The 17,941-nt window shown below is 34.2% G+C and overlaps 2 protein-coding genes across 18 annotated transcripts; one reads left to right on the top strand and one right to left on the bottom strand.

The window, feature by feature from the left end:
• Positions 1-499: 499 nt before the first annotated feature.
• On the bottom strand, positions 500-6,128 carry LOC147394447 (rust resistance kinase Lr10-like). Its single transcript, XM_086454687.1, has 3 exons — positions 5,814-6,128; positions 1,742-1,765; positions 500-1,639 (listed from the first exon to the last, which is right to left on the bottom strand). The coding sequence occupies exons 1-3, from the start codon at positions 6,034-6,036 to the stop codon at positions 591-593; spliced, it is 1,296 nt and encodes a 431-aa protein (XP_086310813.1). The 5' UTR covers positions 6,037-6,128; the 3' UTR covers positions 500-590.
• An 894-nt stretch (positions 6,129-7,022) lies between these two features.
• On the top strand, positions 7,023-16,655 carry LOC147394446 (uncharacterized). Of its 17 annotated transcripts, none has more exons than XR_015181758.1 (13): positions 7,023-7,265; positions 7,437-7,557; positions 8,574-8,667; positions 9,577-9,783; positions 10,092-10,627; positions 11,171-11,264; positions 11,381-12,052; positions 12,168-12,274; positions 13,703-13,786; positions 13,973-14,913; positions 14,990-15,148; positions 15,377-15,602; positions 16,154-16,655. XR_015181758.1 is itself a non-coding variant. In XM_086454688.1 (10 exons), the coding sequence occupies exons 7-10, from the start codon at positions 12,032-12,034 to the stop codon at positions 15,270-15,272; spliced, it is 321 nt and encodes a 106-aa protein (XP_086310814.1). In that variant the 5' UTR covers positions 7,037-7,265; positions 7,437-7,557; positions 8,574-8,667; positions 9,577-9,783; positions 10,092-10,627; positions 11,171-11,264; positions 11,381-12,031; the 3' UTR covers positions 15,273-15,287. The 17 variants fall into 17 exon arrangements, 2 of the variants coding, with proteins under 2 accessions (XP_086310814.1, XP_086310815.1); XR_015181763.1 differs by having other exon boundaries at positions 7,025-7,265; positions 14,677-14,913; XR_015181755.1 differs by lacking the exon at positions 13,703-13,786 and adding an exon at positions 13,024-13,115 and having other exon boundaries at positions 7,025-7,265; positions 14,677-14,913.
• The last annotated feature ends 1,286 nt before the right edge of the window (positions 16,656-17,941 follow it).

Raw genomic sequence — 17,941 nt, 5'->3', positions numbered from 1 at the left:
ACTGTTACACGAAGCTACAGGAAATATTGGATATAGAGGATCCGTTCCTATTCAAGGAACAGATTACACATGCATTGAATCCAAACGCATTGAATTAGATTACAAATTTTTAAGAGAAAATGTTGTTTGGGGATCACTTTTGGTGGAGTTTGTATCAAGCAGCTGGCCTTCATCTAGCCGATATACTTACCAAGGGTAATTCTTACGAAGGAAACTACAAAATATATAAGATTAAGACAAAAGAAAGCAATTAGAATGGAAGACTCAAGAATAGACTTTGACAAATGCTCTCATTCATAGTCAGAAAGATACTTGAAGAGGAGAAGATCTTTCCAACATTCAAGATAGAAGCTGTTATTTATATATCCTTGTTTGTATTTTCTAGTTTCTTAATTTTTGCTTATTTAAATATATAATTATTGGAAGAACAAACAATATATATGAGTACAAATATTCAAATCATTGAACTACAATCACCTTGACCTACTTGATTCCCCCATGGATTGAGAGTCCCTTATTGTCTAATTTTGTTTCATGTGATCTACAAAATTTATATGGAACATTTTCAGTCAAGTATCGCACCCCTATTTTCAAGAAGAAATAAAAGGCTTGGGTGGGACCTTCAAGCTTCGTGAATCCCCTTCTAACATTCGGATCACCATTGTCATAGAAGGACGATCCACTGGGCTACATTGTATGCACCATAGTGCAACAATTGCGAGCTTTCTCATGATCTCCTCTTCTCCTTCTATCTGACTTGCTAATCCAAGTTCTTTCCCTTGACTCAATTGATCATAAATCCATTCTGGATAATAAATTTGGCTAAGATTTTCAACAGTGATATCCAAATTTTTTCTTCCCCCAACCATCTCTAACGTCAACATTCCAAAACTATAAACATCTGCTTTGTAGGAGACTGTTCCAAAGTTCCTCGAGAAAAGCTCAGGTGCAATGTACCCTATAGTTCCTCTAGCAGCTGTCATGGACACAATACTTTGTTCCTTGGAGCACAACTTGGCAAGACCAAAATCAGAAATCTTTGGATCGAAGTTATGATCTAGTAAAATATTGTGAGGCTTGATATCAAAATGGAGAATGCGCTGGTCGCACCCTTGGTGCAAATACTCTATCCCTCGAGCAATGCCAATTGCAATTCCTTGTAGCTTTTCCCAAGTAAATGGCATAGGAATTGTATTGGCTTCTTTCGGTAAAATGAACTTTTCTAGTGATCCATTTGGCATGAATTCATAAATGAGGGCATGTTTTGTCCCCTCTGAGCAGAATCCTAGAAGACGAACCACATTGAAATGATGAATCGTACCAATAGTACCAACTTCATTGACAAAATTTTCTTTGCTTCCACTAGAAATCTCAAGCATCTTGACTGCCACTGGGATTCCAGTAAGAAGATTTCCCTTGTATACACTTCCGAATCCCCCTTGCCCCAATTTATGCTTAAAATTTCCAGTAATTTTCTTAATGTCCTTAAATGTATATCTTGTAGGCTTGAAAGTCTTGTAGTTTGCTAGAAACCTTTCTACCTTGAGCTGAGTTTCTCTTTGCTTATCATTTTTCCTACGTAAGTAGAAAATAATAAGTATTATTGATACTAAAATCACAGAGCCTCCGATGCTTGTTCCTATAAATACCCAAAAGATGGAATTAGCACCTATATGAGAATTTAGTTTGCTCAGTAGAATTTTCTAAAAATATTTTGCAATGATAAATTGAGGAGACTCACCTATGATCAATGGAATGTGAGAACCTGAAAATTAAACAAAAACATAATGACTTAGTATAAAGGAGTGTTCGAGATCTTTTAAATGAGATACTAGTGGAACACACACATTAATTAAATATCAAGGGATTACATACATAATAATATTTTAGTGTATTAAATTATCATAAAAAAGTTTATTATTATTTTTTTAGTTCTTTAACAGCTATTAATTACAATTTACTTGGGACAATTATGCAATCAAAATTTGGGAAAATTATTAAAACAAATTGATTGTTGATTTTCCTCTTCCAGGAGTGGAATGGGGATACTATTACTAGCGAGAATCTTCTCTGGTGGTCTAGAGTAGAGTACAGTCCAGGATTGAGAGTGGGATATGTGTTAGAGAGAGGAATAACCTCTTTGCTTCTTTTACTGGCAGTGAATTGCCCAACACTACCCTATACATTGTTATTGTTTATTCCTAGCACCCAATTATTTTTTTAGACCTTAATTTTAGTTGAGTTTAATTTATTTTAATCTGCTTATTTATTTAATCATAATGACTTATTTATTATATGGTTATCTTATGAGTAGCATGTTAGCTAGCACCATGAGATCCTAAGATAGAATCCAAGGGATTTGTGTTATAATTTTGGGTGCGCTACAACTTAACACACGATTTGTCATGCAAACCATATTTATGGTTTGTGTGAGCAATTTGACCTTTAAGAAAAAAAAGAAAAAAAAGATCAAAATCCAACCTTAAACCCAAAACCAAATGCAGTCTCCCAATTTCGAGGACTAATTAAATCTAATCCAAAGCTCAAATAATCCTTGTTTATATTTGATTGCAATTGTTATTAAAAAGTTGGGAAAATTACTTAATGGTATCTAGAGCTAACTTTTCTTTTTGATTAGTCATTGACTTTTAATAAATCCCTCTTTTCTAATTAGTCCTTGAACCTCAATCTAGACATTTCTCACGATTGAAATGTCAAAATTGTCTTAATCATTCAAACTCATTTTTTTCATACAAAAAAATTGGATTTTCAACATTCCTATTAAAAGGATTTGAAAAGGAGGAAGTCATTTTCAATGATTTTTTTTCAAGCATTTTGAAGATGTATGTATAAAAGTCAGATATTTTTTAGATATATTTACTTCATTTTCTTATCAAAATCGATCAAGGATGGCTCTTTTGGTTTGAAATCATCTACACAAGTCGTTATGTCAAGTTTTAAATCGATCTTTCTATGTATTTTACTAGAAAAATGAAATCGAGTAAATTTTATAGCACTTAGGTCGGTACTATAAAATATACCTGATTTCTTTTTTATTTTTATTTTTATTTATTTATTGAGTTTTTTCAACTAAAATACAATGAAAGATTGGCTTAAAACTTGACATAACGACTTTTGTAGATGATTTCAAACCAAAACAACCATCGTTAATCTATTTTGATCCAAAAAAGAAGTAAAAGAATTGCAAAATCCTGGCTTCATGTTTTGTTATAAATCGTCAAAAAAAAAAAAACATTTAAAAGTTCAAAATGAGAAATATATCATTTCCATTTGTCATGCACAATAAAAAAAAATCGTCGAAAATGATTAAAATCGTTGTTGGAGAACCTAGTATGTGATGAAGAAGAAAAAAGGGGTAGTTTCGGCATTTCAAAAATATTATAACATGGAATGAAGCTGAGGGACTAATTAGAAAAGAGGGGTTAACTAAATGGACTATTTAGGTCATCCCTAAAAGTGAAGGACTAATCTGGAAAAAAAGTTAACGTCAGGAATCATAAAGTAATTTTCTCTAAAATGTTCCCCGGATGTATGCATCATGGTTTTAAAACTCGTCCGAGACCGAGATGTATCGCCCGAGTTAACTCGGTATCAGCGGTGAACGAGACCAACTCACAATGAGTTATGAGACGACCGTGTCTCGTGAGTTATGCGAGTCGTCTCGGACGATATTTTCGCAAAACTCGTCCGAGACGAACGAGATAACCGAGAAAATGCAGTTTTTTCATTAACTCGCGAGACAAACGAGTTGACTCGGACAAGATTTTCAAAATCTCGTCCGAGTTAACCGAGTTTTACCTTTCTCTTCAATTATTTCACCCCCAAATCAATGTTCTCCATTATTTCTTCATCTTCTCCATCAAGTGAAGAACAAAAATCAAGGTTTTGAAAAAAAAATTATCCGATTCAAGAAGAAATCGAAGTGAAAGGTGGATTTACAAGTTTAGTGCATTTATGCAATAAAAATGAAACAACGTAACAATGTAAATGTTTAATTTATTTATTTTGATATATATATATATATATATTATTTTGATATGTAAATATCAAAATTTCGTCCGAGTTAACCGAGTTTTACCGAATATTTTTGAAATTAGTGATGGAACAATGATGCACATTGAATCAACACCGTTAAATTGTGGGTCATTTTCCTAAATCGCAAATATAGGATGCTTCTCAACTGCTAATTACTGATGTAATTGGATACTTAGGATCATAAATTACTATGATCCCCTCAGTAGTAAGGCAATCAATGGGTCCAAAATCCGATCCATTCAAATTCGATAATTTCAGATCTCGATTGAAGATTTGAGTTTTGAAAATAGTTTGGCTGTCAATGGATCCAAATTTCATTAAAGATTTGGGTTCTAATAAAAATTAGATCCGATAAAAATTTGATGCAGTAACCTATCGGATGGCATATGGATCAATCGTGTCCCTATCCGATAAAATGTGAGAAAGTAGGTCAATTGTGTTACATAATTGTGAAGTTTCTTTATATTTTATTTTTTTGAATGTTGTTTCTTTGTATTTTATATGTCAAATCATACTTATAATATGATGAAAATCAATTGAAACATATTTGAATCATATTGAGATCGAATAAAAATAAATTTCAATACGGGTCGATCCAATTTTTATAATACCAATTTTTATCGAATTGAAATTAATGTTTTAATTGATATTTTTGATGGTAAGTTTGGTGCTTTTTAAATATTGTATTTGGAAAAAAAAGTTTAGTGCACTTGTGCAATGAAAATGAAACAACGTATCAATGTAAATATTTAATTTATTTATTTTGATATGTGTATTATGATTTTTTTTTTAATTATATATATATATATTTTTTAGGTTCATTTTTTAATAGGAATCAATTCTGATTTTTTTCTGAAATTTTCAGATTTTTTCAGATTTTTTCAGATTTTTTAAATGGTTAAAAACCATTATTTCAAGGTTGAACGAGACGACTCGACGAGACGAGACGTATCATCCGAGTCAACTCGGTATCAGCGGTGAACGAGACGATACGTAATACCGAGTTTTAAAACCATGGTACGCATACATTTAGCATCATTAGTTGATAAAAATAAAAATGATTGACAATGTAAAAACAACAAAATGAGTCAAACTCTTCAAGTCCTGGGATAATTAATGAATGAGAGAATAAAACTTATACCAAAAATAATCTTTGTACTAAAAGTGTATTTTCTTTCGATGTATAACTATTCTAATGATCGAGATAAGGCCTTCCTGAGTTGTGACTTGTGACCATTTCAACTTTACACTGAATGTGGTCAAATAAGTCTGTCTCTAATTAAAGTCCTAAGTTACATATTGCTCTTCTACAATATTATCAGTAAACATTATTTCATCTCTTGAAAATAACTAGAATATTCCATGAATCAGAACATTCCATGAATGAATATATAATAGAAATAACTATATAAACACAAATTCGAATAATTGAAAAATGAAAAATGTATTCCTAAGTAAGGGAAATTTCATGATAGATCACAAAATGTTCTATGTGGGAACCAAAACATGATTGGATGCAATAAGGATATAGATCACAAAATTTTTAGAATTCTCATGAAAGAAAGAAATAAATAAAAATTGTTCACCAATAAAGTTAAATTGTAAATTTGAGAGTTTGGTGGTCATTCATTTTCAAAACCTTCCATAACTCAGTTCCTTTTCTTATTTATTTTAAGATTTGATTTATACCCTGAAATGTTGAGAGGGCTGAGTTAATTATTGAAGAAATTAAGATGGAAGTAATGGGCGGTTCTCACCTTGACCAGCGAGACAAATAGTTTCATTCTTTGCCGTGTCAAATCCACAGTGCTTCCTGGTCCTTTCACAAGCATAGCATATCTCTGGGACTGAGTCACCCCACCAAACGATGATCTCTCCCGTTTGGTTAAACTTATCAAACGTATCTTGGAGTGTGAGATACCGCGTGTCGCTTATCTTAAATGTTTTAGATGTAAAGCAATTCGAAGGCAGATCACCCATATCTGAACCGGAATAAGTGACGTAAACAAAACTATTACCGTTACTGAGGCAATTGAGGCCAATAATATTTCAGCCATTTGTACTGTTTGGTACGGTTTTGAAACAATTCAGTGTCGTAAAAGAATTCGCATTCCCTGTGAAATTGAAAATAGAATTTGTGAGGTTGAGAGAGAGAAGGCTTTGGAGTAGGCAATGAGTATCTTTTGTATCGATCATGGAGATCATGTTACGACTATAATCGATTTTTCGAATAAAGAAATCGCCCGAGAAAGGTAGGTGAAGGAGGGTCTCCTCTCCTAAGCATGATAATTCGAACCCTTTTAAGGCCACAAAACCATGGGCTGGTTTTAAGTCGGAATGGAAATCTGATAGTTGGGCCTTGATTGCTGCATCTTATAGGTTTGCAATCTCTGGAGAAAGTATTATTATCTTTATCTCCTGAGGTATAAGGAGGGGAAGAGGATGAGGCTGAGATGTGGAGACATGTAGAAGAGAGGAGAAAAATGATGATTAGATGTGGAGACATGGCTGACATGAAGGGAGAATTTGGAAGGAAACAATTGATGCTACTAAATGTGTGTGTCTGTCTGTCTGTGGAGAGAGAGAACTAAAAGGAAGAAAATCCGATCCTTTCAATCAAAGGGTATGTATGTGTTTAACGTAGTGTTTGGATTGAAGGAAGAGAAGGGAAGGGAAGGGAAGAGAAAATATGCTATTTTCTCTTCTTTTCTGCTGTTTGGATTGTTAAGTGAGGAGGGAAGAGAAGAAAAATGGAGGGAAGAGAATGGAAAAAACCGAAAATTTTGTTCCCCCCAAAAGTGGAGAGACGAGGAGGGAAGGGAAGAGAGTAAAATTTTTATTCCAAATTTGCCCTCACTTTTTTTTAAATTTCCAAAACTTATTTATATTGACAGGCCATATATTACTGTTTACACCCCAAGTAATAAAACAACTGAACTTGATTTCTGAAACCCTAGTGTAGAGAACGAAGGAGCCGAACTCGAACTCGTGTAGGAGACGACCTCTCTCTCTCTCTCTCTCTCTCTCTCATTCTTCTGGTTTTCTTCAAGAAACCATCTTCAATATCACGCCTTTCTCTTTTTCAACCCCACACACCTTTCTCTTCTTCTTCTTTTTTCAAAAATCCTCAATAAAAAAATCTAATCTGATTTCAAAAACCCTAAAGGTGTAGAACGAAGGAGCTGAACTCAAGTAGGAGACGACCTGAGGTATCCTCTCTCTCTCTCTCTCTCTCTCTCTCTCTCTCTCTCTCTCTCATTCTTCTGGTTTTCTTCAAGAAACCATCTTCAATGGCACACCTTTCTCTTCTTCAACCCCACCTTTCTCTTCTTCTTCTTTTTTCAAAACTCCTCACACGCTCTGTTTTTTTTTAATAACAGTGGGAAGTCATCATCTTCGATCTCAAGGTCGTCAAGAGGTAATTTTGGTGTGGCGAGGTTGATGCGAGATAAGTAGACCAAAGAGCTTTTTGCCGTGAAGTATATCAAAAGAGGCGAAAAGGTTTGTTTCTTAAAATAATAAAATTGTTTGAAGTTCTTCCATTTTATAGTTATTGTGAATTAGAGGTTAATTATTAGTTCAGACAATCGGAAATCATGTGCATTATGTGGAAGGTGAAGACATCTATTGAGAAACTCAGGAGACAATCCGAATTTGGGTTTTGTTTGAGTTTTCTTTTGGCTTGAATTTTGGTTCGAGAATTTATGGTTATTGTTCTTTCTAATTAGAAGCTAGTTTTACTTAGTTTGATTGTCGCTGTAAATTGAGAATTTTTATGAGTTTTTTGTAGTCTAGTTTTGCTGAATTTAGATTTTGCTTGGTTTGGAGTAATTTATAAGAGGAGAGTTCTGTCAGATAACTCTGCGATGTGAAAGTTTCCACCTTGGTTAGGAATGTGCTGCTATCACAAGTGGTTTAGATGGAAGGTTTTTAAGTTTTATTTGATTGGAGAATTTTGGTTTTTGGATTTTATTTGAGCTAATCCACAAATATTATCTAATTTTATTAGATGACAAAATAGTTCAAAGAAGATTACTAAAGAAAATGATGAATCTGGATCATAGTTACCAAGCCATGCCTTTTGAGTCCATTAAATGATTTAGTCTGTACCATGGTTTAAAGTTTCATATAGTTTCGAAATGTCTCGGCATGTGTGAGATGGAGAATATGAAAGAGAGAGAGAGAGAGAGTTGCAGCGAGAGGTATTTACAATTTTGTAAAGTTATTAAGTAAACATGGTTTTTTGATTTTGAAGTCATCTCGCCCATTGGATTGCGCCTGATCAATAACTGTTAAACATTAACTATATCTATTTTGTGTAGTGGTCCTCTAGATATGACTCGATTGCCTTGATCTCTGTTTATTAGTCTTGAACATTCGGTAAAATATTTGTTTGTCTACAATTTGGTCTATGTTCAACATCTTGTTAGATTTCTAGCTCAGTTTTTATTTCATGTTTATCAACTCAATTTGTTCCGCACCATGAAACATGCTTTGTTCGCACCATGAAGCTGCAGATGCAAGAGCATTTGAGTATCGCCGTAAATAATGGCAAAGTGTTAGAGAAGGAGTGGCGGACTGAAATACCTATTCCCTGTGGGGACCTCACAGGTTTTTTGCTGTCTTCTCTGCTTAGTAATTATGCTAATCATGAAAATGAACTTATAATTCTTTTATCCAGCGTTTACACATGCATTTTACCTATTAATCATATTCAATGTTTGGTTGTGAAATGTAGCTGTGAGTGTTACAACACTTTGGCTTTTTAATATCTGGTTATATATTAAGAGTATATTTTTTATGGTGTTTGTTTCAAGTGACCCTGTTATTGAAGTTTTTCTTTTTCTATTTTTCTTTTCATGCCAATAGGCTGGGTGCAGGAAAATAGTATTGAAATATTGCTCAAGCATTATTCTGCATAATGATTGTGTGTACCCATCAATCTGCTTTCCCCTTTAAATTAGGATATCCAATTGGTGGTTGGTAGTCTGCTAATGGCATAAATCTCTTAAGTAAACATCCTTATCACTCTTATAGATGCACAAGGGAACAATAATAAGGTCATGACTCATCTGCAAGGATTTGGCTGAAGTTCCTTTGTTTATTTTATTTTAGTTTTATTTTTTATCAATTCCTTTGTTTATTGTCGTGGTTATAGTTTTTGGAAAAAGCTTGTATTAGGGATTTTTGTTTCCACATTCATAATTTGGAATTCAAATTCTCTGACTGTTGGCTGTGTAGAAAAAAAAAAGTATATTTTAATATTGGTTGTGTTTTGCTTTGCTATTTTCTTAGGAGAAACAAATGTAATCACAATGTTATATCAATTGTCAACATCATTGTGTACATGTTTCTTTATTGAACCATTACGTGTCACTGGCTCTAAGATTCCCATTTTGATAATCTTTTGTGTTATTCAGTTTGAGCCTTTTTGGGTGCTGCCTATGGTGTTATAAACCATTTCCATGCTTTTCTTCTTCAGTATGTTTACAAATTTAATGTTCAATTTTCAATTTCCAGGTAGTATATGATGATGTTTACATGTTGGATGGGGAAATGAAGTGGAAAGTTATGCCCTCCATGCCAAAGCTTGACTCCCATATAGAATTTGCATGGGCTATTATCAACAACTCTATTGTTCTTGTGGGAGGCACAACAGATAAGCATCCAGAGACCAAAAAGATGACCTTGGTTGGAGAAGAGTTCCAATTTCATTTAGATACACTGGTATTGAACTTGGCCTTTAATTTACTGGTCTCTATATCACAAGATCCATTTTTTCGTTCCTCTGCTATATATATCTTGCAACACATTGTTGCCTTTAGACACTAAACTATGTTGTTTTGGTATATAAATACACCAAAGCAGCAATCCACGAGAGTGGCGGAAACTTGTTTCATTTTACCTTGTTTTGTGAATGATGAATAGTTGACCAACCTAGATCATCTATTACTGGTTCTCTAAAGAGAATTATTATTGCTATAATTACTCTCGGTGTTACCTTTCGATCTCATGGTTTGTTGACAATTTTACAGAAATGGTCAGTAGTTGGGAAGTTGCCTTTCCGAGTGAAAACCACTCTAGTAGGATTCTGGGACGGATGGCTTTACTTCACATCTGGGCAACGGGACAGAGGACCAGCACTACGTGAAAACTACAAAATTTGACAAAAAAATTTGTTAGGCAAGGCCCGACGAATTTTACGACTCAAATTCCGCGGTCATTGGACCACGAATTTCATGGTTTTTCTCCCATTAAACCCGTTCTGCTGCCATTGCAAGTCTCTCTCTCTCTCTCTCTCTCTCTCTCTCACTGCTGCGATTGCAAGTCTCACTCCCTCCCTCTCTCTCTCTCTCTCTCACTTTGTGTGTCACTCTCGATCGATCTTTCTCGATCTCATCTCTCAGTCTCCCTTGATCTCATCTCACCCTCGATCTCTCTCTGTATTTGATCACTCACTCTCTCTCTCTCTCTCTGATTTGTCGAAGTTATCTCTCGATCTCTCAACATTGGAACGATGGAGTGAAGAAGAAGCCATTAACCTCTTGAAATTTTTCTGTTGAATTTTAAGGTGAGTCTATCTCTCTCTCTCTCTCTTGTTGGTAGATCCATAACCCTGTTCAAATTGTTGAAGATGAAATCTAGGGTTCCTAATTTCACAAAATATATTAGTTTTGATTTTTTATTTTCCAAATGCGTTTATTTTGCTTCATGAAGAAAAATTTAAGAATAGATAAACATTTGATTATAGATCCCAAAGATTTTATAGATCTGAGTGTTTTGATATTGTTAGGACTTTAGTTCTTCCATTAATCCACTAAAGATTGAAGTAGTTTGAGTTAAACTCATTTGATTTGAGTTTCAACCATTTAAATTAAAATTTCCTTCTGTAAAATCTGTGATCGCAACCTTATGATTAGAATGGTCTGCTGCTAGCTACTAATATAATGAAGTAATAGGTGAAAAAACCACTTGAATGTTTGGTCTCATTAAGGATGAGGGCCGAAAGTCTATAAAATATAAATAGGTTTGTTTAAGCATGTTTTAGGTACTTAATTATTTGTTCAATTTCCAATTTAGAAATCATAATTCCACTTCTTGACTTGAGCATTAGTACTGGAGTTTCTTTGGCAGCTACTCTTTTGAAATGTATTTTGAGGTGGAAAAGAAGATTCAAGATCGGAGCCTTTCATGATGACAAATCTGAGGTATGTGGATCGAAATAATCAGTGGCTTAATTAGTTTTATTTATAATAACTTCTTGAAGATATTTATGTTAATTTACTACCAGAATAATGATGAAATTTGTGAACCTTATGTGTAGGAAATATATTAACTAAGCCTAGAAAATTGGAGATTGACAAGCTGTGTAATGAAGGTGGAATGCAATTTTTTTATTTTTTATTGGGCTGTTTGTGTTCTTATTGTTATTTTTTGTAAGCAAAATATCCATAGTTAAAAATGACCTTGTTGTGTGGCATTTCTTTACAAGTTCTACAATTTGATTAAAGGAGTATGCAAGGCTGTTATTTGGGCTGTCAATGGGCTGTTATTTGGAACAAATTTCTATGATTGATGGATCCTAGATTTCTATGAACAATTTTTTTTTTCAATACGAAAGAGTGCTACAAATCAATTTAAAGATTTGGAAGATTAAGCATGTAACAAGCAATTTTAGGTTGTGACTCGTTGGTGACTAGTAGTGAATACCATTTGACACCTCAACATCCACCAAGGGATGCTAGCCCTGCAGGGTTAGTGGGAATGCATGTTGCGTTGTTTTATTTTTCTTGTGCTTTATGATGATCTTTTTGTATGTTGCTGATGAGAGTTTATGTTTGTATTATTTGTAATTTTTCCTACACTATTTTAATTTTTAATTCTGTTTTGATTTGCATAACTTGTTCCGGATTCCATTGGAATCGTTGCAATTTCTCATGGTTGCCTTGGAGTGGCAGCACGAGCCTGCAGCCTGATGGGTCTTGAACCTACATGGGTAAGTTCTTTTTGTTTTTAGTGTCCTGTCTTTGACTCTATTTTGCTTGGTCTTCTGATTTTGATAATTGATTTGGTAAGGAAGTTTAATTAGCTAAGATTCTTTTAAATCGTAGAAATCCTCAAAGATTGGTCTTCGTGGTTCCGCAACTGCCAAGTTGTTGATGTGCTTAACATGCTACTCACTTGAAATGGTGGAACCATCGAGCTGCTTTACATGCAGGTAGGTACTAATCGCCATATGAATGCCATAAATGCCCACATGCTAAACTTTGCACTCTTATTGAATTTTTAAACTCTTCCTTCTTAATCTAGCTTTACACCCCTACAACATTGGCTCCAGCTCGTGACTTCTGTTTTAGAGTTTCGCAGTCTTTTATACGATTTTAAAATAATTCCTAGCATACCAATTTAAACCCAATTATGTGTTTCTATAAATTATTTGGTGCATGGAGATGTTTCTGATTTCAATTTCCAATAACTCTGTTTCTTTTAGACATTTAAATAAGATGATAACATTTGAACTTGCAAAGAAAAACACCTTCTATCACTTTCTGGTTGATCTATCTTGTGACTCTTAGTTCTCTCTTCCTGAAAATAATCAATAATAATATAATACCGCTCAAAAAACAAATGATTTCAACTTTTTCAACATGACCCAACTTGTAAACATTGGAGTCTAATAGGTGCATATACTTGAATATTCTACCAAACTCTAATAGTAAAGAGGGGAGCTTAATGCCTCTTCTTCCATGAATTCTACACCAGTTCCAATAAATCGTCACTCTTTACCTAGAAGTCCAAAAATCCTAACTACACTACGTGAAAAAGGGGTAAACTCCATGCCAATGTCCTTTGAATTTGGCTAAATCCAAACAAATTTGACAGTCCTTGGAGTCGAATCAACCCCTTTTTTTTTCATGTAGCACTATCACGGTTTGGATGGTTGATTTTCAAGGGATTGAATTGTAGGTGGTGGTCTAAGCCTAATATGGATTATGCTTGACAAGAGGATTCCCAAAATTGGCAATCTAATTTGGGGGAAAAGGGATCCATCCATTAAGGTATAGATTGCACTATAAAAAGTACACCAAGATATAGTCATTGTAATATTAGAAATGTTTTCCTTGACATTGTGCTGCCGACTGCTCTCATTTTCCATTTTTGTTTTGAAAAGTGTATCCACACGCTGTTAGTGTTGGTTAATGAAGAAATGGACCTAAAAAATATTCTCAAGCAATGATATGCATGTTATCAAATTTATTACACCTTTTGTCAGTGTCACCAAAGTTGTGGTATTGAAAAATAAATTTGAAACGACAGTGACCGAAATCTAACTCCTTTTGGTTCCATCCAAAGAGATCTACATAATTTATTTTAAAGTGATTATGGAATTGGTTTTCTTTGTAAGCAAGTTTTTGAATGTTGGACGTTTGTCTATGCCTTTTATGGATCATACAAGTATTTTTTGTAGTCTTGGAGTAAGCTACTTGACAACTACAATAGGGTTGAATTTGAACATTAATTTTTGTTCTTTTGGGAGCAGTACACTATGAAAAAAATATTTATTGTAGTCACAATTCCAACATTCTAGTGGAATAATTTTTAATAACTTTGTGGCATTGTGCGCTTTGATTTGGGATTCACATAGGTGTCGGGGGTCAATTACGGTTCGTATTGGGTAATGGTCATATTTCATTAAGATATTTTGGACGATCTATAATGCCTCACACAGGTCTGTGACTGCCATCAGTTGTAAGAATGTACATATTTTCCTTGGACAATACATTTACTATGTCACATAATTTGTATATCAAGAAATCACTGTTTACTTTTTCAGTTGTGGATTGAATTATCTACTTGGTCAAGCTAAATACATCTTCCACCTTTGCTTATCTGAAGTATTATTTTGGTTATGCAGATTTTCATAACTTAGGAAGACCTAAACATGACAGCATTTAAATGTTGAAGGACATTTAAGAGCTTCCCCTGTTTTGAAGGATTTTCAAAACAATGTTTCTTATTGATCCCTCCATTATATATTGGATCCAAAATCGCGGCATTGTTCTACTTTGTAAGTGATCAATGTGCCAGAAACCAGGTACAAATAGACTCATACCTGTGCTGATTGTCAATCGGGTCCTTGAAATTAAAATGGACCACAACCAAGATTTGGGTCTTTTGGGTAGAATTGGCTCCCTCTAAACACTACTTCCTTCGAAAGGGTTACTCATGAAGTAACAATGATATCTTAGTATTTGAGGGCAATGACAACAGATAAAAGAGAAAAAATGAACATGATGACAATCACCTTAGAACACTTCAAATCACTCAAGGGCAATAACTATAAATAAAAATCAATCTGTTTTGAGCATTGCCACCATGTTGATGGCCCAGCCAATATAGCATCTGCTATTGTATCCCATTTTGATTCCATCTCTTTTAGACATTGCGACTTCCCAACTATATCCAGATCAGGTACGTCATTAGATTGTTTGGACTATCCTTCAAAGCAATCCTTATCATTATAATCTTCATCGACTATGCATTCTTGTTACTTGTCAGATGAAATTGTAAATGGCCATTCATGCAACAACAATATACACCTGTGTTTCTTATTACCAGGGGGGCATGTGATTCAAAATGGAAACCAAGAGACTTGGACAACACCGAAAGAATACTCCATTCGGCTTTTTGATGTAGCTCATTGAGTTAACCATGGGCTGATCGATGCGATTTTGGCTTATGTTTGAGTTTCATCCTCATCCCATCTCAACTTTAGATATTCTTTGGGATTAGGTTTTATTATCTTTGTGTGCGATGAATGCAACTCAACACCTAGTAAATAATTCCTTTTACAAGGTAAAAATCCGCCGGGTTGGATGTCAGTCTATGTTCTTAAACTGGTTTCTGGCCTTATGTTATCTTTGTTTTACAGACTAAACTGGCTAGTTATCTCTATGAAAACCTGCGTGCTCTTCCCAATATCCACGTATATGGCCCTGTTCCTTCACAAACTGTCCGCTGTGCTGTTCTTTGTTCATTTAATGTTGAAAATATCCACCCAACAGACATTGCAACTTTTCTCGATTAGCAGGTATGACAATAGATCCTAGTCACTATGTTTAAGTTGCTATTATCTTTCTCTCTTTCTTTCGATTATGAAATAGAAATATCGGCATCCCAGGGCTGGAAATACAAGATGCAGGTTACCCATTTAATTTTTACAGTTGAATCTTTTTCTGTACATTTGATTAAATAAATGCATGCCTGTGGTGTAGATATATTAATGCAGGTTACCTTTTTTTCTTTTAAAAATTTGTAGGCATCTATGTTGGAAATATATAACAACACAATTCGTGAAGTATTTTAGACAGTGGTAGGGCTGGAAAGCAATACACAATTAAACATGAACCCCACGTTAACACGTGCTGATAGGTCTCATTGAGATTGGCACCACCATGAACCCCACTTTAACACATGCTGATAGGCTGGTGGGTCAAGTTCTTGGGGAGGTTGGGTCACTCCCGGAAGTTTTTGTTGAACTCAAGGTAAGAAGCTGAACCTGCAAAATTACTTTTACTATTCTGCATCTGTATCTTCTCATGTGTGGGACATGACGGAATGTGATGAATTTGTTGACGTGCTAACAGTTAGGTCCCCATCAAAACTACTGTTTTTGTCCAAAAGCAACTTGATAGATTGAAGGCATAAACAACTTGTATATTCTTTGCTAGACCATTTGGTTTGTACATGAATCTAGTTTTCTTTTACTGCACAAAGGCTGAAATAAATGGTTTGGTCAACATCCAAGTAGATGGAGTTTTGTCCTGACTCCTTGATTCTGCACCTTGACTTTGTGTGTAGTTGTAAATATATCAGGGTTCGTCGTCTAAGCAGTTATTTCTTCAAATAAATTATTTTATCCATGTTGCCCGTTATCAATTAGGGCAGGTTGGACAAAATGTCGAAACCAGTGAAACCAAGAAGCAAAAGATTGTTGTTCCATCTATTTCACTGAGATCATTATGTTATTCTGTGTGTGCCTTGTAAAATATGAATAATGATGAATGACTTTGTTCTTGCTCTCCAACTTTTTTAGGTGAACTTTTTCCTTCTTTGACGGCTTCTTGGAGTCAGAACCAAGGGTACAGAGAGGCAAGGAAACGTCTCAAAGCTGGCTAAAGGTGAGATCCTGATGTTGAACATTAGGTCTGTGTCAACAGGTGCTCGAGTTATTGCTGTAACGAATGATCTTGCTAAGCTGCAACTCACGTCACCCGTGTGCACTAGCAAAGGGGAGAAGGTTGCCCTCAGCCGATGGGTTGAGAAGCATTGGCGACTTATAGGATGGGGCCAACTTCAAGCAGGAACTACCCTTGATGTCCCACCCTGCCCCATCTAGAGAGAGAGAGAGAGAGATGGCTGCTACTAGGAACAATTTTTGTTATGTTGAGAAGGATACATAGATTTCTTATTATGTTGTGTAGTTTATCGAGTGATTTTTCTTTCATATTTGAAATGTTACGAAGATTTTATTTTTCTAGTACCAATATGCTGTACATTAAGAAAAAATCAATTGAGATGGTTTGTTCACCAACAAAGGTTGAATATTGTCCCAAATTAAAGGAGTGTATAAGTTGTGAATGTTTTATAAAGAATGAGAGAAAAGCTAAAAAGAAAGCAAATTGGGATAGTAATGTTGGATATGAACACTTGCAATCAGGGTTCTGTTTTTTTAAATCCATTATCCAATAATTTGATAGTCCAGGGCCGTCAAAAAAAAAAATTCTACAAGAGAATATTTGACGGGCATATTTGATGGTAGGGTCCGTCAAATTTTGAGACCGTCAAATATGGGCCTTTTTCACATAGTGCAGATGATCCAACACCAAAAAAAGTCCATGGAGATGTGTTCAAAACCAAATTGAAATTGTGATCTATATTCTTTTACATCAATCATACCAAATCAATGTGTCTGTAACATGAGGCTTTCGAAAATCTTTTGTTTTTCGGCTAATTCTTTGTTAGTTATGTGTTTGTTGACATACAATTTTTGTTCAACACAAATGATTGATATTAAACTAATCTTTAATGCTAATTGGTCTGAGCATTGAATTTGTGTGCAATCCATGCACCTAACTCGGATAGATTGATCAATTGGGTTCATCAAGTTGGATCTACTAATTATTGAAAGAGTTTCTGTTTGGTTAAAAAACTAATTCTGCATCAGTAGGTTGGGTTTTGAGATCACAAGATGTTTCACTTTCTTTTTTATCATCCAAAAGGTTCAGTGGAAGGCCTAAGTTGAGTCCTAAATCAGATCTTTACTATTGTAATGAGAGAAGGCAAATTGAAGTAGTTTGACACTAAAAATTTAAGTGATCACGATAAATGCCTCACTTTTATATTTAAATTTAATATAATAAGAGTCATTTTAATCTTATATCTTTGAGAACCCACAGTTCTAAATCTCTAACATGTCATGGATTTATATGTGCCAGAAAAATTTAAAAACAATCTCTAAATAACAATTCATTTATTTAAATACTCATTTTTTTCATATATATAAATGCCATTTTGACTTCCATCTTTCTATGTAACATGTTTGAAATATAATTTCTTTTTCCAACCATTTTCATTTAATCCGAGATTTAAAGATTTAAAATCATGACTTAGTTGGAATTCAAATTGATTTAGAGGAGAGCATCTTCTTTATGGGTTGGAGTTACTCTGATGTACGTTACACATTCTACCAATTAATGGTGAATTCGATAGTAAAAAATTCTTCTGCAAGAGTCCCTTAAATAATTTTTCCTAAATAAAGAAAGTTGCTATTAATTTAAGTGCAAAGATTATTTGTAGACTATGAAGGGTATAATAGTCATTT

Source organism: Akebia trifoliata, chromosome 9, assembly GCF_017979445.1.
Source record: "Akebia trifoliata isolate Shusen 1 chromosome 9, ASM1797944v1, whole genome shotgun sequence".
In the NCBI taxonomy this organism is placed as follows: domain Eukaryota; kingdom Viridiplantae; phylum Streptophyta; class Magnoliopsida; order Ranunculales; family Lardizabalaceae; genus Akebia; species Akebia trifoliata.
Note: the sequence above shows the minus strand (reverse complement) of the source record. Positions and strands in the feature narration are given on the sequence as shown.